Here is a 25,665-nt window from a genome sequence, read left to right as displayed (position 1 = left end):
AGCTTAAGAACCTCGGTTCGAACTACTTCTTTCATATTAGAGTTTAGTCTTCGTTGCATCTCCCTAGAAGGTTTGGTATCTTCCTCTAAATAGATCTGATGCATACAAACAGTAGGACTTATACCCTTAATGTCTTCTATGGTCCACCCTGAAGCTTTCTTGTTGTTTTGAAGGACGGTCACTAGCCTACTTTCCTGATCACTATCCAAGTCGGAAGCAACAATCACAGGTAAAGTCTTAGACGGGCCTAAAAACACATACTTCCGGGTATTTGGCAATGGTTTTAGGTCCAACTTAGGAGGCTCTTCTAACGAAGGAACTAGAGTAGACTTAGAAACTGGTAGTAGTTCGAACTTAGGTTTCCATCCGTTACTAGTGTCTAACAAAGGGTTTGAATCTAACAAAGCATTCACCTCATTAATCACATTATCATCATCGAAATCAATCCCAAAGTGAGCTAGGAATTTCTCTGACAGATCTTCTAACAAAGTGTTTGGTAATGACTCCTCGACTGATGTTCCTATCATGATTACCTCTTCTATGCTCGAGTCATCTAGTTCAGAGGGTAGCTTACTAATATGAAAGACGTTCATCTCAATAGTCATATTACCAAAAGACAAATTCATAATACCAGTTCGACAATTAATGATCGCATTGGATGTAGCTAAAAATGGGAGACCTAAAATTACCGGTATCTGGTTCTCTGGGTCAGGGAAAGGTTGGGTATCTAGGATAAAAAAATCCACTGGATAAATAAACTTGTCGACCTCAATAAGAACATCCTCGATCACACCACGAGGAATTTTAACGGACCTATCATCTAACTGAAGTGTCATCTGGGTAGGTTTCATATCACCAAGTCCTAGCTTGAGGTACACATGGTATGGAAGTAAATTCACACTGGCTCCTAAGTCAAGCAAAGCTTTCTCAACACGGTATTTACCTATTGTGCAAGAAATGGTAGGGGACCCTGAGTCTTTATACTTAGGAGTAGTGGTATTCTGAATAATGGAACTCACGTGACTAGCTAGGAAGGCTTTCTTTTGGACACTAAGCTTACGCTTTCGTGTACACAAGTCCTTAAGAAACTTGGCATAAGCGGGAATCTGCTTAATCGCATCCAACAATGGTAGGTTGATAGTTACCTCCTTAAAAACCTCCAATATATCATTAAAGTTGGACTCCCTCTTAGTTGGAACTAGCAGCTGGGGGGAACGGGGCTCTGGGAACAAAGTCGGGCTCAATAAGACCCTCATTGGTCTCTTTAGTGACTCTATCAGTCTCCTCATTTTCTGGCTCAGAAGGGTGAACTACAGCATGTTCACTATCAAACATGGAAACCTTGTTGTCAACTTTCTTCCCACTCCTAAGGGTTGTAATAGAATTCACATGATCAGATGGTCTTTCACCTATTTCATTAATTCCTCTAGGGTTGGGTTGAGTCTGACTAGAAAACTTACCTCTTTCTCTTAAAGACTCATTTATCTGACTAACCTGGTTTTTCAACTCGGAAATAGCCTGAGAGTTAGCCTGACCTATTCTCTTATTTTCTTCTAAACCTTGAGCAACAGATTGCTGAAACTGCACAGTATTACGAGTTAACAAAGAAAGAGACTCTTCTAAACTCATAATCTTCTTATCTGAAGGGTTCTGAAACTGTACCGGAGCTGAAGGATTCTTAGTATAGCCAAAACCTGGGGGAGCCTGACCATTACTAGACTGACCTTGATTCTGGCCCTTGGACCAAGAAAGGTTTGGATGGTTTCTCCAGCCAGGGTTATAGGTTTCTGAATATGGGTCAAACTTCTGTCGGTTATCAAACCTAGTGTTGTTATAAAGAGCATTGGCTTGCTCTTCAATATCAAGGCCTTCCCAAAAAGGCTCATTTCTTCCACTACTACCACTAGAATGACCTAATTCTAAGGCTTCTAACCTTTTGGCTATAGCTGCTATTTTGGCATCTGACTCATAAGTTCCTTCTACCCTATTAACATTTCCTCTACTTAAAAGAATTGTTTTCTGGGGTTCCCTACTATTTTCCATTTTTGGGTCTTATCGGCGATTTCATTCAAAAATGTCATCGCTTCATCAACAGTTTTATTCTCAAACCCACCTGTGCATAAGGACTCAATCATGGTTGTTGTTGAATAATCTAAACCCTCGTAGAGGATCTGAACTAACCTAACCTTCTCCAAACCATGATGAGGACATTGAGATATCAAGTCATTGAACCTTTCTAAGTACCTATATAAAGATTCTCCCTCTTGTTGGGCAAAAGTACAGATTTGTGTCCTAATAGACGATGTTTTATGCCTTGGAAAAAACTTATGTATAAAGGAAGAAGTAAGTTGGTCATAGGTTTCAATTGACTCAGAGGCCAAACTATACAGCCAATATTTGGCTTTATCTTTTAAGGAAAAGGGGAATAACCTAAGTTTCAACGCATCATCACTTAGGTTTTTAATTTTCAGAGTGCTACAAACTTCCTCAAATTCCCTAACATGAAAACAAGGGTTCTCATTCTCTTTTCCTAAAAACATTGGGAGCATCTGTAAAGTCCCAGGTTTCAGTTCATAATTTGCCTCGGTTTCAGCTAACTTGATACAAGACGGACGAGAGGTCCTAGTTGGGTTTAACAAAGCTTTCAAAGTTTCCATTTCTGGCACTACCAAAGGACTAGGAGTATTTTCTTCACTAATTGTCAAGTTTTCAAAGCTGAAATTTCCAAAGACAGGGCTCTCAAAAGAACAGTCTTCGAGCTCCCCGCCTTCACAAGAAGAACTACTAGGTTTGTCACTAATCAAACGACCTAAAGTGTTTCTTTTCCAAGCCCGCACACTAATGACCTCGGGCATACACTAAAAAAACAAAAATACAAAGAAAAATCCTAAAAGGAAGGGAATATCTAAGCAAACACAAACAAGGATGACTCCACCACAGCAAACCTACTGATTTCTAGCAAACAAAAAGCATGATGGCTCCACTTAGATTGTTTCTAGACCAGCTTTTAATCCTTCGAAAGGGAATTCGTTACAGTTTAAGCAAACCCCCTGGAACCAATCCGAGTCAAAGTAAGTTGAATAGAGGCGAGGGAAGATCAGTGGAGCTTTGATACCCAAGGCCCCACCGGTATTACAAGGCGGCGCAGTCACGCATTCGACTCACAGAAACCATCATGAACTTCGAAGTATGCTTAAAAGGGTAACCAATATTTTTCGAACGACTTTCCTACTAATATCGTTACCCTATAGGTCTCGTTCTATTCCAAATTTTAAAGCTTAGGTTCGCGATAAGTATCGTTTTCCTAAGGCGGGAAAGAAGAGAACGGTGATGAAATCCGAACCCTTATCTTGGATGGCCAGTCCTTGCCCTTTACTAGGAAATTAAAGCAACTGTATTCAGTTCCTCGACATATATGCAAACGAAGGAATACAGTAACTCGCTAGCAGGGGATTCGCGAGTGTTTCGACAAGCTTACCTCCCGTTCCAGACGTGGGATGAATCGTTGAAGTCGACTCGGGACACGACTCCTATGTCATGTGTGAACCCGAGGGGCCGAGTCGATATCGTAATCGTCGTTCTTCTCTGCAAAAAGTTTAATATTTAAACTACCCTTCCGTAGGGTTTAAAAATAATGTCCCAAAGTTTACAGTCCAAAGTCCAAAAAATAAAGTACAAGGGAAAAGGAAAGTCTAAATAAATAAATAAAAACAATTAAAAATGTCTCTCTCTTTTTTCCCACTCTTTTTTTATAAAAAAAAAATTCCTCTCTTCTTTCGCTCCTTTCGCTTTGCCTTTTACTCCAAGTCTTTAAGTATTCACCAAAAGCTTTGGAAAATTTTTCTTTCGCTCCAAATTCCAAATTTTGTAAGGAAAAGACAAAAACCCAAAAACGTAAAGAAGAACAAAAAAAATAAAAACCTAAAAAAAAAAAATCTAAAAACTCTAGCCTAAAGACAAGTCCGCGTCGGTGGCGCCAAAAATTTGATGTGATTTTCAATTGAGTTGTAGTAAAAAGGTTCGTTGAGACTTGTGAAAGCAAAAGAATTTAGACTTAAAATTAAAGAAAACTTAACTCAAAATTTGGTTTCAAGATATTGGGAATAACCAAGACACTAGAATCCACTATTACACATGAATGAATGATGTCAAATATTTCATAACTCTAATTAGCCTTTTAATCCTTTATTTCTTAATTCACAAATAATCAAACATATTCTCAAATATTAATTGTATCTCTAAGCATAGATTATCTAAACAAAGCATAACCTATCTAATTGAATCACAACTAATGAAGAAAATTATGTAAACTTTTAAGAACTCTGCAAAAGCAGTGATTGAGTGAATTATAATTAAATATTAGAGAAAATGAAATAGTTACCCATTATTCATGTGTGAATAGCTTCATCCATTGCCTTGGTTACGCCAGAATTTAGCCTCTCATCATATTGTTGGAAACACGCTCAAAAATCATTATTATTGCTCAAAGGGTGTTTACAAATGATGAAAATGGAGAAATAATCCAAAACCGGGTTTGTAACAATTATATTTGTTACAAACCAAAAAAAAAACGATACAATGGATGTGTCACTGTTATTGTTGCTCTAAGACCCACGACTCTGTGTCGCAAACGCTGTAGCAAATAAGTCTGTCGTCCTTGTGTCGCTGTCACTGTAGCATGAACGACAGTGCTTGTGGGTCAATGTTCTTCGTGTAGCAGCAGCAATGGAGGTTTCTGCAGCTTAATTTTTCAATATCTTGAAAATTTCTTTGATACTGATAGTGTGTGAAAACGGCTATTGTCATCCTCTAAGAATGTTTTGATTGAAATAAAGAGTTTATAATCTTGTAACCATCTTTGGATATAAGCATAGTGTGTTCACACATTAGTGTACAAGTCCAAAACAGGGAACCAAAAGTATGCATACTTGTGTGTATACAAAATGGTTGAAGGAGACTGGGCAAGTATGAGTAACCGTACGCATACTGGTAGAAGTTCACGTCCGTGAATTTCTGCTGAGTTTGAAAACCAAACCAAAGTCATTCGGTTACCTAAAGTACGCGTACCCGTACGCATACTGGCGGAAAGTTCACGTCCGTGAATTTCTGTTGAGTTTGAAAACCAAACCAAACTCAAATCCGGTTACTTAGGCACGAATACCCGTACGCATACTTAAGTGGTTACTTTCTAAAATCGGCTGTGTACATGAACTTAAACATTAATTAATAAGGAATGCAATCTTTGCAAACCGTGGCTATAATTATCATGTATTGATTCGAGTGAATCAAACCGATTTTGCTTCAACTGTGTTCTTGTATAATTCTATGAGAATATAGCAATTCAAAAACTCTTTAACTAGTTTCATTTGAGTCATTTGAACTAGTTATTGTTAAGATGAATAAGGTTGATATGAGAGTAACCATATGGATAACCTCGGTTAACTATTTGCGAACCAACATGGTGTACACGTTTAGGTACAGCTACATAAACCTAAATGAGGGTACATTTCATTTGTGTATAACAAGCTAAGTTCGATCTAACGGTTGAAAGATATTAGCTTGGCTAAATCAGGTTTTTCATTTAACGGTGAATATTGAATGCTTTGTTACCAAGGTAACTTGGATTGCAAACCCTGATTTGAAAACTATATAAAGGAGAACTCTAGCAACTGAGAAAACTAATCCCCACACCTTCTGTGTGTTACTAGTTGCATAACTAGAGTCGATTCTCCTTTAACCTTAGGTTTCTTCTCGAGACCCTGTAGGTTAATGACTTGAAGACTTCATTGGGATTGTGAAGCCACACCCAACTATTATCTTGTAGTTGCGTGATCTAATCTTGTTGTTTCTATCGTGATTGAGTAAAATTGAAATAATTGACTCGAGATTAATATTTCTGATAAGCAAGATAGAAAAGTAATCACAAACACCTTCGTCTAATCGTTTGTGATTCCACAATATCTTGTTTCGTTAGTCGATTAATATTATTGTGAGGTGATTGATAATACTAGGCTGTTCTTCGGGAATATAAGTCTGTTTTATCAATTGGTTCTTGTTTAGACGGAACAAAAACTCTTGTGTATTTTTGTGGGAGACAGATTTATCCACTCCTATAGACTTTTATGTGGAGACATATTTGTCTATGAAGTCTTCGACTTTGGGTCGTAGAAACACTTAGTTGTGGGTGAGATCAGCTAAGGGAATCAAGTGCGTAGTATCCTCCTGGGATCAGAGACGTAAGGAGCGCATCTGTACCTTGAATCAGTGTGAGATTGATTAGCGTTCAACTACAGTCCAGTACGAAGTTAATTGGTAGCAGACTAGAGTCTGTAGCGGCTTAATACAGTGTGGTGTTCAATCTGGACTAGGTCCTGATGTGATTTTCAATTGAGTTGTAGTAAAAAGGTTCGTTGAGACTTGTGAAAGCAAAAGAATTTAGACTTAAAAATTAAAGAAAACTTAACTCAAAATTTGGCTTCAAGATATTGGGAATAACCAAGACACTAGAATCCACTATTACACATGAATGAATGATGTCAAATATTTCATAACTCTAATTAGCCTTTTAATCCTTTATTTCTTAATTCACAAATAATCAAACATATTATCAAATATTAATTGTATCCCCTAAGCATAGATTATCTAAACAAAGCATAACCTATCTAATTGAATCACAACTAATGAAGAAAATTATGTAAACTTTTAAGAACTCTGCAAAAGCAGTGATTGAGTGAATTATAATTAAATATTAGAGAAAATAAAATAGTTACCCATTATTCATGTGTGAATAGCTTCATCCATTGCCTTGGTTACGCCAGAATTTAGCCTCTCATCATATTGTTGGAAACACGCTCAAAAATCATTATTATTGCTCAAAGGGTGTTTACAAATGATGAAAATGGAGAAATAATTCAAAACCGGGTTTGTAACAATTATATTTGTTACAAACCAAAAAAAACGATACAATGGATGTGTCACTGTTATTGTTGCTCCAAGACCCACGACTCTGTGTCGCAAACGCTGTAGCAAATAAGTCTGTCGTCCTTGTGTCGCTGTCACTGTAGCATGAACGACAGTGCCTGTGGGTCAATGTTCTTCGTGTAGCAGCAGCAATGGAGGTTTCTGCAGCTTAATTTTTCGACTCTGTGGTGCTCTATTCCTCTCCCAAACTCCCTGTCCCCTTCTCTGCTACCCCAAGACGCTATTTATACACAACATGCGATGAAAATATCTTGTAATAACTCGTAATAATTCTCCTTAACTCTGCCAGCCTCGGAGATATTTTTATTTCCTTTTTCTTCTTCTTCACGCGTCCGTTACTGTAAACTATCCTTATTTGATTTCTACATGTTTCTGCTCCAGTTTGGCACAATCCAAGCACAAGCATTACACGTCTAAATCTTGCGTAATCCCGTGATATTCTCCTGCAAAACTCGTGCTTCTCTGTTTCCTTCTAACTCGAGTTCTAACCAATTTGGGTTCAATCAAATGACTATACCAGGCATGTTTAGGCCTAATAAGTAAACCCAATCAATTTCAGCCTTTTAGTCTCTCTAAAACTCGATCAAAAACTCAACCCTAATTCTGCAGGTGAGATGATTTGTTTCCCGCCAAAAACATCGTTCAAACGAGGAAGAAAAGGTTACCCCCTATCCGTATGTGGAGTGTAAATAGCAGCTGTCCAGTTAGGCTGCCCCTTATAAACTGAGGTGCCCCTTATCAAGGCAGGGGAGTCCGAATAACACGTGTCCTCCGGGTGTCAAAATCAACTTTTCGAGCCGAATTTTCCAAAAATGTTTATTTCCCAAAAATGCCTACAAACACACAAAACACTATAATAAGGACGAAAACGAGTACTAACAATACGAAACATTGAGGAAAAATTAGACACATAAATGCGTCTATCAGGTCCCGGGGTTTTTCTGCATTTGCAGTTTCCTCGTTAACAAAATTCAGGTGTTTGTGTTATTTCTTTTCCGCATTATATTTTGTTATATAATTGAAATATCACAGGTTGTGCGTTAAGATCAATTAATTAGAATATCCAACCTTTGGTTGTTGATTTACATTGATTGACACTTAAACATTGGTCTTTGGTACCGTTCAAGTTATTCCTCTTATATTCAATCAGGCTCGCAGATTTCTATTTACTGATTGCGGATTGAATTAAGAGTTAGAGATATTAAAGCTCTTTAATATATTTTACTCTAAATTGAGTTTGTCTGTCTAGTTTATTCTCTAGAAAGTATATTGGAGTAAGTCCTCTCAGATTGCCAAAACAATTGTTGGGTGTGGTTGTTGGACCCCCGCATTTTCAAGTATGAATTATTTTCGGATTGAAAATGACTATAAATTCAAATTCATTTTAGAGTGGGCATGATTTCATGCTCACTCTTAACTCGAGTATGCATTTAGTGTTTTATACCTAGTTTTCAGTAAAAAAAAGGATATATCGGTCGATAAAAATATCTACATAAATCGATTCTTAGTGGAGAAAATGTCCAACTTATATGTGTACTTTTTAATCCGGAATCGGATTACATGAACACTCGTATAAGCCGATCCTTTTTGTGCATTTTCTGGAATAGACCAATGTGCGTGTATCGTGCTCACCGATTCTTATAATCGGGCTATGTAGAAAGTAATATGCACCAATTCTTGGTGTTCTTCATGAATTAAAATATCACCCCAGAATCGGTCCACGAGTGCATGAACATCCACAGATGTTTCGATGATGAACTAGTGTTAGTTGATTTTGGGGTTAACTTGATTAAATGATTAGTAATCACCCGAATTAACACTAATTAATAAGGGGTAATTTATCCATTATGCGAAATAATTGGCTAAGGGGTTTTTTATTTTACTTCAAAATATCTTCTTCTTCTTTTTTTGATACTAAAAGAAATTTTATTCATTAATGAAGATCAGTTACAGGAGGTTTATCAAGATGAATTAGTCTTTGGATATCATGACTTAAGTCGCCTAAGTATTCATAGATTTTAATGTCGTAGCTTTTTTAGCTAACATATCATCCACTCCATTATACTTCATATTAACTGACTTACAGTGCCAACTACCTAATTGACATAATAAAAACTTAATATCTAGGATGATAACATGATCTTTCCAAAACATAAGAATTTTGTTCATTAACGACTTCTATTAGAACTTCACTGTGTGACTCAAACTCTACTTTATCTAGACTTCTGGCAAAGGCCCAAATTACAGTTTCTTTCAATACTAGGCACTCCAACTCCTCTACTTCAATGTCCTCATTCAATTCCCCATTAAAGTATCTTCCTTTGATTCCAAAACATCCATCTGCATAATCTCTAATGATTAGGACTAACTCCACCCTTCTTAGTTTCTTTAATAAGCATCCAAATTTAATTTTCCAATAATTTGGATTTGGTGGTTTTCATTTTTCCATCTGCAACATAGTTACATTTTTCACAGCTACATCATTTCCTACAATATTGTCATTGACCAGATAGTTAATGCTTCAATTGGTTACAATTCTATTAGGCTTCATTTTTTTGAAATATAAAACAACATCTATTTTTCCAGATAGTCCAAACTGTAAACATAAGTAGGTGTACAATTTTTGATGCATACTACCTGAAACACCATTTTGTTGAGGACCTGCAGTAAACCAAGATAGGAGCCAACCATCGAAATCACCATAATCATAAAGAACATTTATGTTAACACCTAACCATATAAATCTAGCGTATGGACAATCAATAAAAAGATGATCAGTTGTTTCCATTGGGGCATTACAAAAGCTGCAATGAACATCAATGTTTGTTTTATATTTACTAATCTTATGTCTAGTTGGAACAATCTTCCTTATACATTTCCATATAAATAGTTTGGTGTATCTTAAGTTTCCATAAAGATTTCCATACATGAGATGGTGTACCAGAAATACCTACAGAATGGTCCAAATTATCATTTAAGACCTTATATGCACTCCTAACAGAAAATTTTCCCTTTCTATCTAGAGTCCACATAAGTTTATCAGAACCAATGGCTGGAATATCCATAGCAAGAATTTTAGATGCAGAAACAAAACAAGAAATTAATTAAATTGATATTTCACATTCTAGTCCCATAGACAAACAGATCACACACACAAAAAAGGCAGAATTGATAAGATCTTCAGCAGGAATTTAACCCAACCACCCAAGTATCCATCCAAATCTTAATCTTAGACCCACATCTCACTTCCCAGAAACTATTTGCTCTAATGATGTCTCTACATTTGTATATGTTCTTCCAGACCCAATAACATTTATCATTTAGCTTATCACAGTGCAGAAAACCACAAGAACTATAGTATTTTTCTCCCATAATTTGACCCGCAAAGCATCATTTTCAATACATGCTTTCCAAGCTAGTTTACAAATAAGAGCATCATTATAAACTTCAAGATCTCTAAAGCCTAGACTTCCTAATTCCTTAGGCTTATTAATGGAACATTGGAACTCCATGCTATGAATTTCAAGCCTTTATTCTTTTTATAACCGCACCAAAAATTTCTTTGAAGAGTATCCAGTTTAGCTATTTTTGCTATAGTAGTATTAAGTATTTTGAAACAACCCATTTAGTAAGTAGGCAAAGAATTTAAAATATATTTTTATCATAGTGGATTTACCTGCTTGATTAAAAATTATTCCTACCCAATTTTTAAGTCTAGCTTCAAAAGACTGACATATAGGATCAATAGATTTTACCTTAGACCTACCTAGAAGAATAGGAACACCCAAATAGCTTTCTTGAATCAGTTACAATTTGTACGTTAAAAGCTTTAACAAGATCACCACGAGCATCAGGACTGAGATTTTTACTAAAGTGCACACATGACTTACTAAAATTCAGCATTTGACCAGATAATTTACCAAAATTCTGTAAAATATATTTAGAATATTATCAATATGTTGCGTACTAGCTTTACCAAATATAAGGATGCCATCTGCAAAAAGCAAAAGAGTTATGGGAGGAGCTTTCCTAGATGCTTTAATACCAGAGATATGCTTACTAGTTTCAGCAGCTAGTAAACTTCTTGAAAGGAATTTCATTGCCAAAATAAATAGATAAGGGGATAAAGGATCCCCTTGTCTGATACCCCTAGCTGGTTCATAATTCTGACAAGGCGAACCATTTAAAAGCACACTATATACTTAGTAGTAGAAATACATTGCATCAAAAGATTATAGAAATCATCACTAAAACCAAATTTTCCAAGAACTTTCATTAAAAAATTTCATTCTAATTTGTCAAAAGCTTTTGACAGATCAAGTTTTAAAGCCATTGTATCATCGAAACCACCCAGTGATACAAAATATTTTAGACAGAAAGAACATCTTTACTGATTGATTGATATTATGACTACAGATTATGGTTGTATAAACGAGAATAATCAGTCCGACCTTGGCCACGATGGTTTTCCTGGCTAGTCTAGGTGGTGACTGCATTTTTCCAAAATTTAAATCTCTTGCAGATTGCAGTTATTCTTACTTTTCCATTCTAGAGAAGGAAGTCATCCTAGTAGCAACAATGGACCTTTTGAGTCACGAGTGGTAACTAATGCTCAAAATGAAGCTAACATTCTTGTCTAGTCGTAAATAACCTACAGAGGCACTTGTAAATCCTCAAAGCAAAGCACAACTCTGCCTGAAAGCATGGGATTTTGGATCAATCATTGCTGGTCTGTTATTTAGCTGACAACGGTAAGAGAAATCCAATGTACAAATAAACAAGACAAACCTTCATAAAATGAATGAAACACTTTCATTCCCATCCCAGACTTAATCCATCATCAGTACATCCCTGCAATTTAAGGTCTCTATAGTTTATCATGGATGATCATATCCATTGATCTTTAATAACATAACTGCAAGAACCAATTTTAATCATCTATTTAAACACTGCAATAACCAAGAACCAATCCTTAACAGACTTCTACAGTCCTACTCATAATAACTTAAAAGTCCTAACTGACATAATTAGTAGAATTACTAGTACACTTCTGTGAGCTTCAAACTCCTTCCATTTTCCTTGCTAGCTTCATATATCCTCCCCACCATTTTTGATGTTGTTCTTCTTCGCATCCTCCTCACATTTTGCTGTGATTCCATAGCCACCTCCATTTTGGTTCTGCACCACATCAATTATATCACCTTCTTCCATCTCAAGCTGCATCAACCCCAAACACAAACATTTCAATAAAAAAACACTCATCTTACAACATATCAATGAAGGAAATTAAGGTAGAGTGTGTGTATTTACTTTGTCCGGGGTCTGATTCAGATTGATTTGCTTCTCATCAAACAAGAACTTGATGTATCTGAAATCAAGATCTTTCCTCTTACAGTAAGCAGACATAACCCTACTTAACTTAACATCGCGCTTAATCTTGAAGTAAAGCTCGCTACCATCTAACTACGATCACAACAGACTTTAAATCAGCAAGCTTGATAGTAAAAATGTAAGTGTTAGAGAGATAAAAAAGTTAAACAAAAACCCTTTGGAGATTTAGAGAAATTATTTACCATGTACTTGAGCTTGACATTAACATAACCAGCTTGTGCAGCAACTGGATATCCATATTGATCTTCATGCCCGTCATTGGTGTCACTCATTTTTGGAAGCTTAATTTAAACAGCTAGTATGTATCTTCAAAAACAAAAGAAATTAAAGATTAAATAAATGTGCTAGCTATTGGAAGAACAGAAGTGATAAATAGAGAGAAAAAGAGCTATTACTACTTTCTGGTTGTCCTCTCAATGTAAGCTTTCCGGTAGCAAAGTCACGGAATGATCTATTTTAGGCTTGGTGACATTCAAAACAGACAAAAGAGAATCAAATGGTGATGCTATTAAGCTCATAATCTCTGCTCACTTCACGTTAGATTCTCAACTTTTCTTAGTTACTTCCTTTTCACAATGAGAAGCCCACAGGCGTGGTACATTGGACAAAGAAATTACAATATCTGCTGACTACTCAGGGATGAGATTCTCATACAAAAGAAATTAAAGATTAAATAATTGAGTGTGAATTAAAATAAATTGCTGCAATAAAACCAAACCAATTCCAGTCATTGATTTCACCATCCCTTTGTGGTTTTACAAAGGCCATTACCCAACATCATATAAGGCACTTAACATTTACACGGACATTAAATTTACGACTACTAGAGGAAAAATCATTGCGCCACGGGAAAACTTACAAGGAAAAGACCTTATAATTTTACAAAAGTTTGCAAGATTTTTAAGCTATTTTCACGCTTCATCACTTGGTTATGGATTTGTTGACAAAATTATCCAGATTATCTTCGTAACTTCACCTTGACCAATATAAATAACTTCATCTCCCTTATCCAGATTATCTTCGTAATGGAAATCATGTGGTGATCGTGTAAACCAATTACAGCCATTTCACACGGGACTTAAGAACTGATCCTCAAGGCTGATACATAAACGATAATTTTGAAACAAATTAATGCTGTCCAGTTAGAAATAAATACACATAAACCTAAACATCAAACCAAATAGTATGAAAAAAAAAAACAGCCCTGCACTTCGACAAAACAAAAACTGAAGCTACGACTAATATCTTTTAATCTTATGCAAACAAGCCTGTAGGGGAACAAAAGAAACTGAAATTAAGAACACAAGGGCATTAAACTTTTACGAGCAACAAACATAGTCAAAATAGCTGGAAGCTAAACAACCAGAACTAATAAGGACCAATTAACTAGACCTCCAAGAAGCTAACCTTTCGTTTCGGAATCTTGCTAACCCTATATCATCTTCACTCAAAGGAAGAGGTCGATGATCATACAGCTTTGGCTTTCCCGATTCACTTATTTGACTCCATAATAACCACTGAAAGAGAAGAAAGTATTACAATAATATTAAAAGATGTCCACCAAGCTAATTTAAATTGGGACACACTAAAATCAAAAATAAAAACATTATCATGCTTCCGTAATCGTATTTTTATTTGGAAGTCAGTCTTAGGAGTGATGAACATCAGCATAGAGATTCTAATGTAGTTGTGAGAATAATTCTTTGTATCTTCATTGATAGGCAAAAGCCTGATTTATACATGTTTACACAACTAGATAAGGCAAATAAAAGATACACCTAACAACTAGATAAGGCAAATAAAAGATACACCTAACAATATCTAGGATATATACAGAAAGAATATATATGCAGTTACAACCAAATAACAAACACAATAATGTCAAGATATATCATATCTTGACCATATCTTAACACCCCCCCCCCCCAGACTCAAGGTGGTGGAGTACACATCTTGAGTCTGGAAATTAAGAATCAAAGACGAGCTGCAGAGTGAGTCTTGGTGAAAAGATCAGCCACTTGAAATTCTGATTTAACATGTGGAAGAGTGATTGTACCTTTCTTGAAATGATGACGAGTAAAATGGCAATTTATCTCTATATGTTTTGTACGCTCATGAAAGACATCATTGTGTGTAATTTGAATAGCAGCCTTGTTATCACAATACAGTGGTGTAGGAGCAGAAATTAGAACTCCCATATCACGAAGTAGCCACCGTAACCAAATGAGTTCAGATGTGGTGTGAGAAAGTGCTCTATACTCTGCTTCAGCACTTGAACGAGAAACCACACTTTGTTTCTTACTTCTCCATGAAATCAACGAGTCTCCCAAGAACACACAATAGCCTGTAATAGATTTTATATCTGTAATATCCCCAGCCCAATCGGAATCTGAGTAAGCTTGAAGAGTGAGATCAGACTTTGATGAGAAACACAGACCTTGATGAAGAGACCCCTTGATATATCTTAGAATTCTGAGAACAGCTGCATAATGAGTAGATCTTGGAGCAGACATAAACTGACTGACTATGTGAACTGCATGAATTATGTCTGGTCTCGTAATGGTCAAGTAATTTAGACTCCCTACTAGATGACGATACAGTGTTGGATTAGACAATAGAGTCCCATCTGTAGGACTGTATTTTACATTCAATTCAAGAGGTGTGTCAGTTACCTTATTGTCAGATAGCCCTGCACGCTGTAGAATCTCAGATGCATATTTGACTTGTGATATGAAATAACCAGAGGGTGATATGAAAAATTCAATGCCAAGAAAGTAACTTAAAGATCCAAGATCTTTCATCTTAAAACAATCACTGACATATGATTTCAGTTCAGTAATACCTTGTAGATCACTGCCAGTAATAACCATGTCGTCAACATACAAGAGAAGAATGACAATTCCTTTTTCTGACGATCTGACAAACATAGCTGAATCACAGAAGCTTTGTGTAAAGCCATACTGGAGAATTGCATTTCTAAACTTCTCAAACCAAGCACGAGGTGCTTGTTTGAGTCCATATAATGCCCGTTGAAGCTTACATACTTGATTAGGTTCATGAGGCAAACCAGGAGGAGGTTGCATGTAAACCTCTTCTTGTAACTCACCATGAAGAAACGCGTTTTTCACGTCCATTTGATGAAGCCCCCATTGTCGTGCTGCAGCAACAACAAGTAATGTACGAACTGTAACCATTCTGGCCACTGGTGCAAATGTTTCTTCATAGTCAACACCATACTCTTGTGTATAACCTTTTGCAACCACTCGTGATTTACATCGTTCAAACTCACCATCTGACTTGGTCTTAACTTTATAGACCCATCTGCTTCCAACAACTGATTTTCCAAGAGGAAGGTCCACCATTTCCCATGTGCCTGCCTCTGCATGTGCTTCCAGTCCATCATCCCTTGAATCTTTCCATTCTGGAATGGCTGCAGCTTCTCTGTATGTTTTTGGTTCATAAAATGACAAAATAGAAGACAAGGAACAGTGATAGTCTGCATACTTAGCTGGTGGTCTTCGATTGCGAGGTGGCAAAGAATTTTCTTCACAATCAGGATCTCGTTCCTGAGTTGCACTGTTAGGTTGAGTCGTAGAGTAGTCTTGCTCATCCGTATTTGGTGGATCAACAACTAGAGGAGATGGACTTTCAGGAGTAGATATAGGAAAAGTGCTAGGATTGGATTCACTATGAAATGGATCTGAATAAGTGAAAGACTCAAAAGATGATAATTTGCTACTTGGAAGTGACCAGAATGGAACTTTCTCCCAGAATGTGACATGACGGGAGACACGAAGCTTTCTATTAACTGGATCATAACAACGGTACCCTTTTTGTTCAATACCATAACCAAGGAAGACACACAAGACATTATTTTGACCAAGTTTATGACGTTCATGTTCTGGAAGGAGTACAAAACAAGTTGAACCAAAGACTCGAAGCTCAGAATAGTTTGGTTTCTTACCATAGAGACGCTCATAAGGTGACATTCCTCCTATGACAGTTGTTGGGACTCTATTGATGGTGTAGACTGCAGTAAGGACTGATTCTCCCCAGAAATTTGAAGGAACTGAGCCAGAAATTAACTGAGTTCTAGTTGTCTCTATCATATGACGGTGTTTACGTTCTGCAACTCCATTTTGTTCTGGAGTTTCAGTACATGACAGTTGAAGAATTGTGCCTTGGGTTTTAAGAAATTCTTTGAATGGATTGGAAATATATTCCCCTCCTTGATCAGCACGAGAAACTTTGATCACTTTACCAAACTGAGTTTTTATCATGGTTGAGAAATCAACATATAACTTAAGAAAATCTGCTCTAGAGCTGAATAGATATACCCATGTATAACGCGAATAATCATCAATAAAATGACATAATACAAAACACCTCCCTTTGGCATAATTGGAGATTTACCCCAGAAATCAGAATGTATAAGAGCAAAAGGTTCAGTTGAGACAGAAGTGCTAAGATTAAAAGAAAGAGCTGGTTGTTTTGCCAGTTTACAAGAGATGCAATTTGGTTCTTTATCTAACCGAGTATCTCCTAGTAAACCCTTATTGATCATATATGAAAGACTAGAAAATGAAGCATGACCTAACCTAGAATGCCAAGACATGAAGAGATATATTGACACAGGTGCAGTGGGAGTAGCAGCTACGACATGACTTTTAGATTCCGCTGAGAGAGAAAGAGATTGAAGGAGATACAACCGACCAACTCTACGGCCTATCCCAACTAGATTCCCAGTTTTGAGATCCTTTATAGCACAACCAAAAGGAAAACAATATGTGTTATAACCTTGATCACACAGTTGACCAATTGAAATAAGATTCATTGTAATATTTGGAACAAGAAGCACATCTGGTACATAGAAGTTATTTGAATTGTTGACCAAGCCTATATGACTTGCAGTTACTGTTGATCCATCAGCAGTATGAATCTTAGGGGTGATGACAGGATGAAGACTTTCAAAAAACTTTTGATTAAAAGTCATATGGTTTGATGCTCCTGAGTCGAGAAATCATTTTGTTGAATAAATACCTGAGGAGATAGAGAAGGAAGATGCAGCTGTAGGGTTGTTACCAATTGAGAGTGCTTGTTTAATCATCTCTTGAATATCGGCAAGGTTTGGTGCTGAACCACCACCAGGTACAACTAATGCAGATGAGGTTGTCGATGTTGCATATGGATCTGTTGCAGATGAAACTGGAGCTGCCGTAAATCTGGTAGGTGTATTGAATTTGTTTCCTCCATTAACATTGATCCTTCTCATGTTTCTTGAGGTTGGTGAGGAGCATAATCTAGATGAGTGACCAAATTCCTTACAATACCCACACTGTGTTGTGGGTGTGTCAGGTATTGTGGCAGCAGGTGATGTATTGGCCGATGGGAGATTGCAGTTTCCTGCCAAGTGTCCAAAAGTCTTGCAGTTATGACACTGTACTTGAGACATATCACGTTGCACTTGAGCATCTGAGTTTCTTGGAAATTTTTAGGGCTGGATCGTGAGGGCACAGCAAATACTCCTGATATCCCCGGTGTGATTCTTTTCCTTGTTTCTTCTATAATAAGTTCAGACAAAGCAACTTCCACCGTGGGAAGAGGTAAACGATGAAGGATTGATGCCCTAACAGACTCAAACTCATCACGCAAAGCCATTAGAAACTGAACTAAACGTGTTTCCTCTCTATACTTCTGCCACAATTCCAAATCTACGGTCCATATTGGTTCCATGAGTGCTAATTGATTCCAGATTAAAGACATCTCAGAATGAAAAACAGAAATAGACTAATCATGCGATTGTTTCATAGATCTAATATCTTGTTCGAGTTTATACCTCTGAGCAAAGTTGATTTGGGTGTACCTTTTCGAAAGAAAATCCCATGCATCTTTGGCTACCTCAAAACTTGTGAGTTGCATGCTTATGGAAGGAATGACTGTGTTTCCAATCCCAGTGAGAATCATGTGATTGTTAATCTCCCATTCTTCTTTTGGATCCTTTTTTGTGTTTCATTTTCTTTCCCTTTTTCAACAGAACTGCTTGTTGTAGGTTTCTTTTCTATACCATCGACATACTTCCACATACTCTTTCCTTTAAGAAAACTCCTCATGAGGAATGACTAGTGATTGTAATTGGTTCCATCAAAATGGACAGTGATAGGTTGAGAATCTTCTCTTGACATGATTACTATGTTTTCTCTGGGTTGTATTTTCTCTGGATTGTATTGCAGCGGAAACTGGTTGTCAGATCTTTCCTATCTCTGATGCCATGATGAACATGAGCATAGAGATTCTAATGTAGTTGTGAGAATAATTCTTTGTATCTTCATTGATAGGCAAAAGCCTGATTTATACATGTTTACACAACTAAATAAGGAAAATAAAAGATATACCTAACAACTAGATAGGAAAATAAAAGATACACCTAACAATATCTAGGATATATACAGAAACAATATATATGCAGTTACAACCAAATAACAAACACAATAATGTCAAGATATATCATATCTTGACCATATCTTAACAAGCAGCACTATCACCATGCTCCATCAAATACGTTCAACAATTCTAAGCTATAAAATCAAATGCATACCTCGTGTAATAGCCTTGTGAGTGGGTAATGGAAATTGCGGTAGTTTCTGCAATAACCTTATTTGTTGGTAAGGGAAATTGAGGTTGTATCTGCAATAAAAAATGAGTTAAACATTAAAACTGAAGCTATAGGAATAATGGAAGGCCAATAAACTACAAAGGGCGTTAAACTTTACGAGCAACAAACATATTTTGAAAAGACTTCAAATCATCAAACATGTAGTAGAAAAATCAATGAACTTACTACCGGTCTTCGGAGAGGAAATACCATCATGTTTTCACACGATAAACCATTATTTCTCCTCCACCAGCATCCCAGACGAACCCGCCATTGCATTTAAAATAACCATAACCCATTTGTGTGCTTTTCTAACTGATCCAGAAACTCAGAGCTGATCTCTAAAAAGTAAAAATGGTTGTCTGCATGATCGGAAGGGTTTAAGAGTACGTATATATATTGAACAGAGACAAGTGTTATTGTAATTTCGATATGAGGATTTTTCGCTTTGATTTTATCATCTAATTTTAATTTCGGTAAGCCTTGAAAAATAATTATAGATATTAATTTCGATAAGTTATCATATATCTCGTCATAAATTTATTAATTAAAAAGGATCACAAAAATAAAAATAAAATAATTATAGATATTAAAGAAAAAAGAGATTTTCAGCATTTATCTTGGTATCTTATTGGATAATTCCGGAAGTAAACTCATTCTGTTATGATTCCATGCCTAAGTATATGGGAGATTTGGTCTTCTAAATTTGAATTAGGTGTTTGAAGAGAACTGAAATTACCGCCATAAAAAGTGTCCATATCGGATCGAGAAAGATTAGTGAAAAGAAAATGAAAACTACTACCACACCCATTTTTCAGATTTTTTTACACTGTCAAACCCATCGTTGGAAAAGTTCATGGGCGCACCCATTTCTTCGTGAAAAATTATCAGCAAACCCATTTTTTGGAAAATTATTTTTTTCGTGAAAAGTTATTCTTCTCTCTTCTTCTCTTTCCATGTTCTTCATCTGCTAGTGATTCTGTGAGATGAGTGTCCGAAAGTGAATAGATTTTATTGATGAAGTTGTATAAACAATGAAGGAGATGATGTACATCAACAATTGGTTTTAAAAGGACGAACCCTTTTCTTAACTCTTCTCTTTACTTTGAGCTTTCAGATCTGGTGGTTTTTAAACGAAAATTTTGGCAAATTTTTCATAAAAACTTTGATTGTTCTTCGATAAGAGTCTGATTTCATTCTTAAAACTTTGAGTCGAAGAAAGTTTTGGTTGATAAATTTAATGTTTATGGATTGTTCTTCACAAACCCATTTAATCAAAAACTTCTTCAGTAGATTTGGAAATTCCTCATTGAAGTTATATGAATTGCTAACGATGGGAATATTAGATCTCATGTTTTAAGAATTAAAGGTTTGACGGAAATATTTACAGATGGATACTGAAATGCTATCTGAGGGCGGGAGACTGATTGCTAAATAGTTTTCTTAGAAATTGTAGTGTACTTCCTATTCTGTTAAAGCTTCGATATCGATTATAGACTGTCTCTGGAGAAAAAAATCAGGAACTTTGTTAAGGTGACGGAGGATGGAACTCAAGGTTTTCATTTAACTTATATGAAAACAAGGGCGTGAAAATATGTCCACTGGTGGTTTGAGGTTTAAGAGTTTGCGACAAAGGAATAACTCACTCCTCGCAAAGTGGTGTCGGGGATTCCACGAATAGAGAATCTTTTTGGCATCAGATTATTCAAGACAAATGCAGAAATTCTGCCTCTTTTTGGCTTCCACAATCCACAACCTATCATCTCCACCTACGGCATGGTATTGTGACTGCAAGTGTGTCTGTCTCTTGTATATGCATCTCTATTCTACCTTATTGGTGGGTGACCACTGGCTAACCAACTCCTGATCCAAAACTGTTAGCTCCATGAATTTACAAACTCGCATCTACAAGCTTGCAACCATCCCATTCATTTTGCAAACATTTCTTTAGGCTGTGAGCTCCAGTTCTATCATGTATATGCTGGTGGTTAGATTCCACCTATGAATTATGAAGTCATGTTTTTCCATTCATATATAATTAGATATATATGCTTTCAACTGTTATAAGGTTATGTATGGGTGGCGCTAAATGCCTTGGTTGATGTTTGAAATACTAAATTTAATTAAGTTAGCTATGTTGGACTTACTGGTTAAGAAGTGTATGCATCCTTCCCTATGTATTCTCAAAATTGGTTGCATAACACGTTCTGCAATTTTATTTTATTTTTGCATAACTTGTTATGCAGTCCAGAAAACGGTTGCATAACAAGTTATGCAGCTACTTTTTTCTTAGTATTGAAACCAACAAAAAATAAGGTTATATAACTTGTCATGCACCTACAATAATATCTACATAACATGTTATGCAGTCGTGAAAATATGACTGCATTATGCATCGAGAAAATTGTTGCACAATCTTTTATGCATCGAGAAAATAGATGCATAACCTGATATGCATCCGTAAATATGGATGCATACTGCATTATGCATCAATTTTTTATGTTATAGATGCACACTAAAATCAACCAAAACAATGATTATATAACTTGTTATAGATGCACACTAAAATCAACCAAAACAATGGTTACATAACTTGTTATAGATGCATAACTTTGTTACGCAGATGCATAATTTGTTAGGCGGTCGAGAAAATGGTTGCATAATTCGTTATGCGTCTGCAGAATGTGTTATGCATCTTTTTTGATGGCTGCATAATGGTTATGTAGTCAGTTTTCGAAATTTTGCCTAAAATGATGATCACCTCCGATTTTTCCGTGAAAAACAAAAATTTGATATTGTTGTTTGTACTCGTTACATAGCTCTCTTAAAATGATTTTCAACGATATAAAATTTGTAAAATTCCAAAGAGCGCATTTTTAGATATGTTATATCCAAATTACGTTGCCAATTATACCCTTGATGCATAACCCATCATGCGGATGCATAATCAGTCATGTAATTTCATATAATTATGGGTGTCACGGAAATAATTATGGGTGTCACGGTACCTAAAATTAATTGTGGGCATGACAATGAGAATATTATTTTTTTTGGGCCTGCGCCTAATTTACCCTTAGCGAAGAATGATTTTTTAGGGACCATGGTTTTTTTGGGGGACCATGGTCTTATTAGGCCACCTTCCTTTAGTTATAAGGGATTTCCTAGAACATTGGAATGACTAACCTACCCTTAACCTAATTTAATTTAAAACCAACACAATAACCACCTCTCTCTCTCTATATATATATATATATATATATATATATATATATATATAACCACCACCTCCTCTCACCACCACCTCCCACCACCGCCGATTACCACCACCACCACCAACCACCGATTACCACCACCCACCACCGCCGATTACCACCACCAACAACAACAACCACCGATTACCACCACCACCTCCAATTATCACCACCAAAAACCACCGATTACCACCACCACCTCCGATTACCACCACCACCTCTATATATATAGCTTAATTTAAAACATTAATAAAGATATTCTCACAAACCCATCACTTGTCATTCATTTTTGGTTGAATAAATGAGAACTAATCATCAAAATGAGTTGAAAATGGAAGTTTCAGAGAGGTTTAATGAAGTTTTTTTTCAGTAAAAAGTTCGGTTATCACAAAAAAAAATTTCTTAACCGAACTCAAAGTTCGGTTGATTCGCAAAAAATACTTTTAACCGAACTCCTTGTATTAGAACAATACAAGTCCATAAGTTCGGTTCGTTCGCAAAATTATAAAGTTTTATTTGTAACCGAACTCTACCTATAAGCCCAGTTCGGTTGATTCGCAAAATATGTTGAAGTTTGCGAACCAACCGAACTTCTAACACTAGGTTACTTTTAACCTGAAGTTCGGTTGGGAACTTGGTTGCGTTGAAGTTTGCGAACTAACCGAACACACAAGATGTACTCAAATAAATTGTCAAGTTCAAAGTTCGGTTACCTACCATTTATCCTAGGTAACCGAACATTGCACTGTACGACCAAAACCTCCATTAACGAGCGAGTTCGGTAACCTGCGTGTTTGGAAAACGTAACCGAACTACACTTTCAAGTGTGTTCGGTTACATGTTCTTGACATATAGTAACCGAACTACACTTTCAGATGTGTTCGGTTACATGTTGTTGACATATGGTTAACCGAACTGGCCCAAATTTACATAAAAATTTTCATTTTTTTGAAAGTTTGGAGCAATTCAACCAACATTATCTAAGTTTGAAGCATACCTGCGTACCCAAATACCCATCCTCCGGTTGTGGTTGGTAAAATCCATCGTTTTTGATGTTTTCCTTCTTCATCTTCTCTAACTTTACTCTCTCAATAATTCTACTTCTTTAAAAAAAAAAACTCATCTGATTTTTTAATCTCACTAATTATCTTTAACTTAATCATCTCACTAATCATTACACTAACTATTATTAACACTAGCTAATCATCACCCAAAATTAATCAAAGGGGTAATTTTGGTATTAATATAAATATCTAGATAAGGGGTGACCTAAATTTACTTCTAATATCTTTACCCAAAATAAAATCATGGTCCCAGAAAAAACTATGGTCCGAAAAAATCGTTCTTAGCGAAACGGTACATATGGGCCGATTGTAATTTGGAAAATTTAAAAGTTAGCCCAATATGCACAAAACTTTTACGTTTTCCGGTTTTTCCCCTAATTAATTTGGCTTCTCCAAATCTACGATGCTACGTGTGTCTCTGCCGCCCCATAACGTGAACCAATTTACTGATTATCTAACTATCATTGCATCGCTTTCATTCTCATAATAGATATTTGAAACTCTTTAGCTGGGTAGTGATTCTTACAGTAGATATTAGAAAGTTGAAACACCATAGCTGGGTGATGATCAGGGATCGAAGCAGGAACGAAGATCTAAGTGAGATAAAACAGTATACCGGACTAAAGAAGTAAAAATCAAATGCTGAGGGGGGTATTTTCTTTCCCCACAAAAATTACCTTTTAAAAAATGATTTTTGGACTGTATTTAGGATTTTGGTGATGGTTGGAGCACCATCAAGCCATCCCTAGTCCCGTCCGGTGATGATGTCGACGACTTGAGTTTAAAATTCGTCAACACCAGGTGGGTGAATTTTTCACTATTTCTTTGTCTGGCTACATGGGCTTATAGGTTTAGACTCATTTTTGTTCCACGAAAGCACTTTGTAATCAATTTGTAACAATTTTTTTCTAGAAAAAAGCGTTTGGTAAAACTTTTTCAAAATGTTGTTCTTCAAACGGGGCTGCTACACTGACCGCAGATTGAATCTCACGGTCAACCCTGAAAGACACAGTGGGGTGAACCCCTCCCCGACCTGGTGGTTTAGCAGGGGGTGGGTTTAGGGAGGGGCCTATTTTAGTGTTTTTGTCGAGATCTTGCAGTCACTTCATAATTTTTGTTCTTCAAAAGTACTTTTGTTTTAGCTAACTTTTAAAATTAAGCTACCAAGGGAGCAGCTTTCAATTTTCGTCCTTGTTGATAGTGGATTTTCAATAAAGGCTAAAATCGTAAAATTATGATATCGCATGTTTCTGACACGGCTTCAGAAATGTATGTGAGACTCATATTTTAGGATTCGTGAAAGCTCATTTCACGGCTGAGCTTTTCGACATTTCGTATGTTTCAATCAACACCTCTATATATAATCGAAATGATTGGACGGCTCCTAGACATATTGCATGTTAGTATAGAGCGTTAACGTCTTCAGGATGCCACATTGTTCCCTAACTATGTAGAGCTAATATGTATAGAATCTCTTAATGATTGGACGACTCCTAGACGTATTGCATGCTAGTGCAGAGGGTATTAGAAATTATCCCCGGCCAAAAACTTGGTGGGCCCGGAGATATGTATAAAATGAAGCGTGATAAAAACGGGGGCCTACAGTAATACCGCAAGTGCACGGTTGTCGGTTGTAGCTCGTGCAAGTACGGGTCGATCCACAGAGACTGGGTGTGTTTTGGAAGTTTCTAGCTAATTGGGTTCCTAAATTTGCTATTGGGCTATGAAGCCTTTTGGCTTAGCAGTGAACTAGGCTTTGCCTTGAACTTAGGCTTGGGCTCAGTGTAGTGAACTGAGCTTGGGATTAAACCTGGGCTTTTGGTCTTTTGGGCCTTGGGCTAACAGTGACTGTGAATTGAGCTTCAGTTTGAAGTGAGCTTTGGACTCAGTTGGCTTTGGAAGGCAGCAGCAGTAGCAAGACTGCACAGCAGCTGCACAAGCAGTGCAAGTAGCAGCAGCAGTTTGCAAGGCAGGGGAAGAGAGCAATGCAGCAGTGGTGCAGCAGCAGCAGTACTGGAGAAAGAAGTGGCAGCAACAGCTGCAGCAGAACAAGCCAAAGGAAAACAACACAGTGGCAAAGACCTAAGCCACAGAGCAGTGCAAGCAAAAACTAAACAGCAGGGCAGTGAACTAAAGAAGCAAAAGAGTTGCAGGGCAGTGGAAGCAAAGATGGCAGTGAAGCAAAGATAATGCAATAAAGAAGATGGCTAACAAAATAAACAAAAGGAAACACAAACAGGGCAACACATGGCAAAAGCAAAGAACAAAACAAGATGAACCAAGGCCTAAGGCCAAGGGCAAGGATGTGGAGAAACTGCAATGAAGC

General features: G+C 36.6%; 1 protein-coding gene and 1 long non-coding RNA gene across 3 annotated transcripts; both read right to left on the bottom strand.

Annotated features, from left to right (window-relative positions):
• Positions 1-11,713: 11,713 nt before the first annotated feature.
• On the bottom strand, positions 11,714-12,788 carry LOC113277767 (small ubiquitin-related modifier 2-like). Of its 2 annotated transcripts, none has more exons than XM_026526764.1 (4): positions 12,771-12,788; positions 12,555-12,678; positions 12,292-12,444; positions 11,714-12,198 (listed from the first exon to the last, which is right to left on the bottom strand). In XM_026526764.1, exons 2-4 carry the CDS (start codon positions 12,642-12,644, stop codon positions 12,070-12,072), a joined length of 372 nt encoding a protein of 123 aa, XP_026382549.1. In that variant the 5' UTR covers positions 12,645-12,678; positions 12,771-12,788; the 3' UTR covers positions 11,714-12,069. The 2 variants fall into 2 exon arrangements, with proteins under 2 accessions (XP_026382549.1, XP_026382548.1); XM_026526763.1 differs by having other exon boundaries at positions 12,768-12,785.
• Positions 12,789-12,972: 184 nt separating this feature from the next.
• LOC113277766 lies at positions 12,973-14,046 on the bottom strand. Its single transcript, XR_003325135.1, has 2 exons — positions 13,780-14,046; positions 12,973-13,470 (listed from the first exon to the last, which is right to left on the bottom strand). It is a non-coding gene; the product is annotated as an uncharacterized LOC113277766 (long non-coding RNA).
• Positions 14,047-25,665: the final 11,619 nt, after the last annotated feature.

This window comes from Papaver somniferum, chromosome 5, assembly GCF_003573695.1.
Source record: "Papaver somniferum cultivar HN1 chromosome 5, ASM357369v1, whole genome shotgun sequence".
In the NCBI taxonomy this organism is placed as follows: domain Eukaryota; kingdom Viridiplantae; phylum Streptophyta; class Magnoliopsida; order Ranunculales; family Papaveraceae; genus Papaver; species Papaver somniferum.
This window is presented reverse-complemented; position numbering and strand designations above follow the sequence as displayed.

Coding starts and splice junctions, on each gene's coding strand:
- LOC113277767 (XM_026526764.1), bottom strand. CDS start 12,644: ATGAGTGACACCAATGACGGGCATGAAGATCAATATGGATATCCAGTT. Junction 12,445..12,554: donor ATGTCAAGCTCAAGTACATG/GTAAATAATTTC, acceptor TTGTGATCGTAG/TTAGATGGTAGCGAGCTTTA. Junction 12,199..12,291: donor TGAATCAGACCCCGGACAAA/GTAAATACACAC, acceptor GGGTTGATGCAG/CTTGAGATGGAAGAAGGTGA.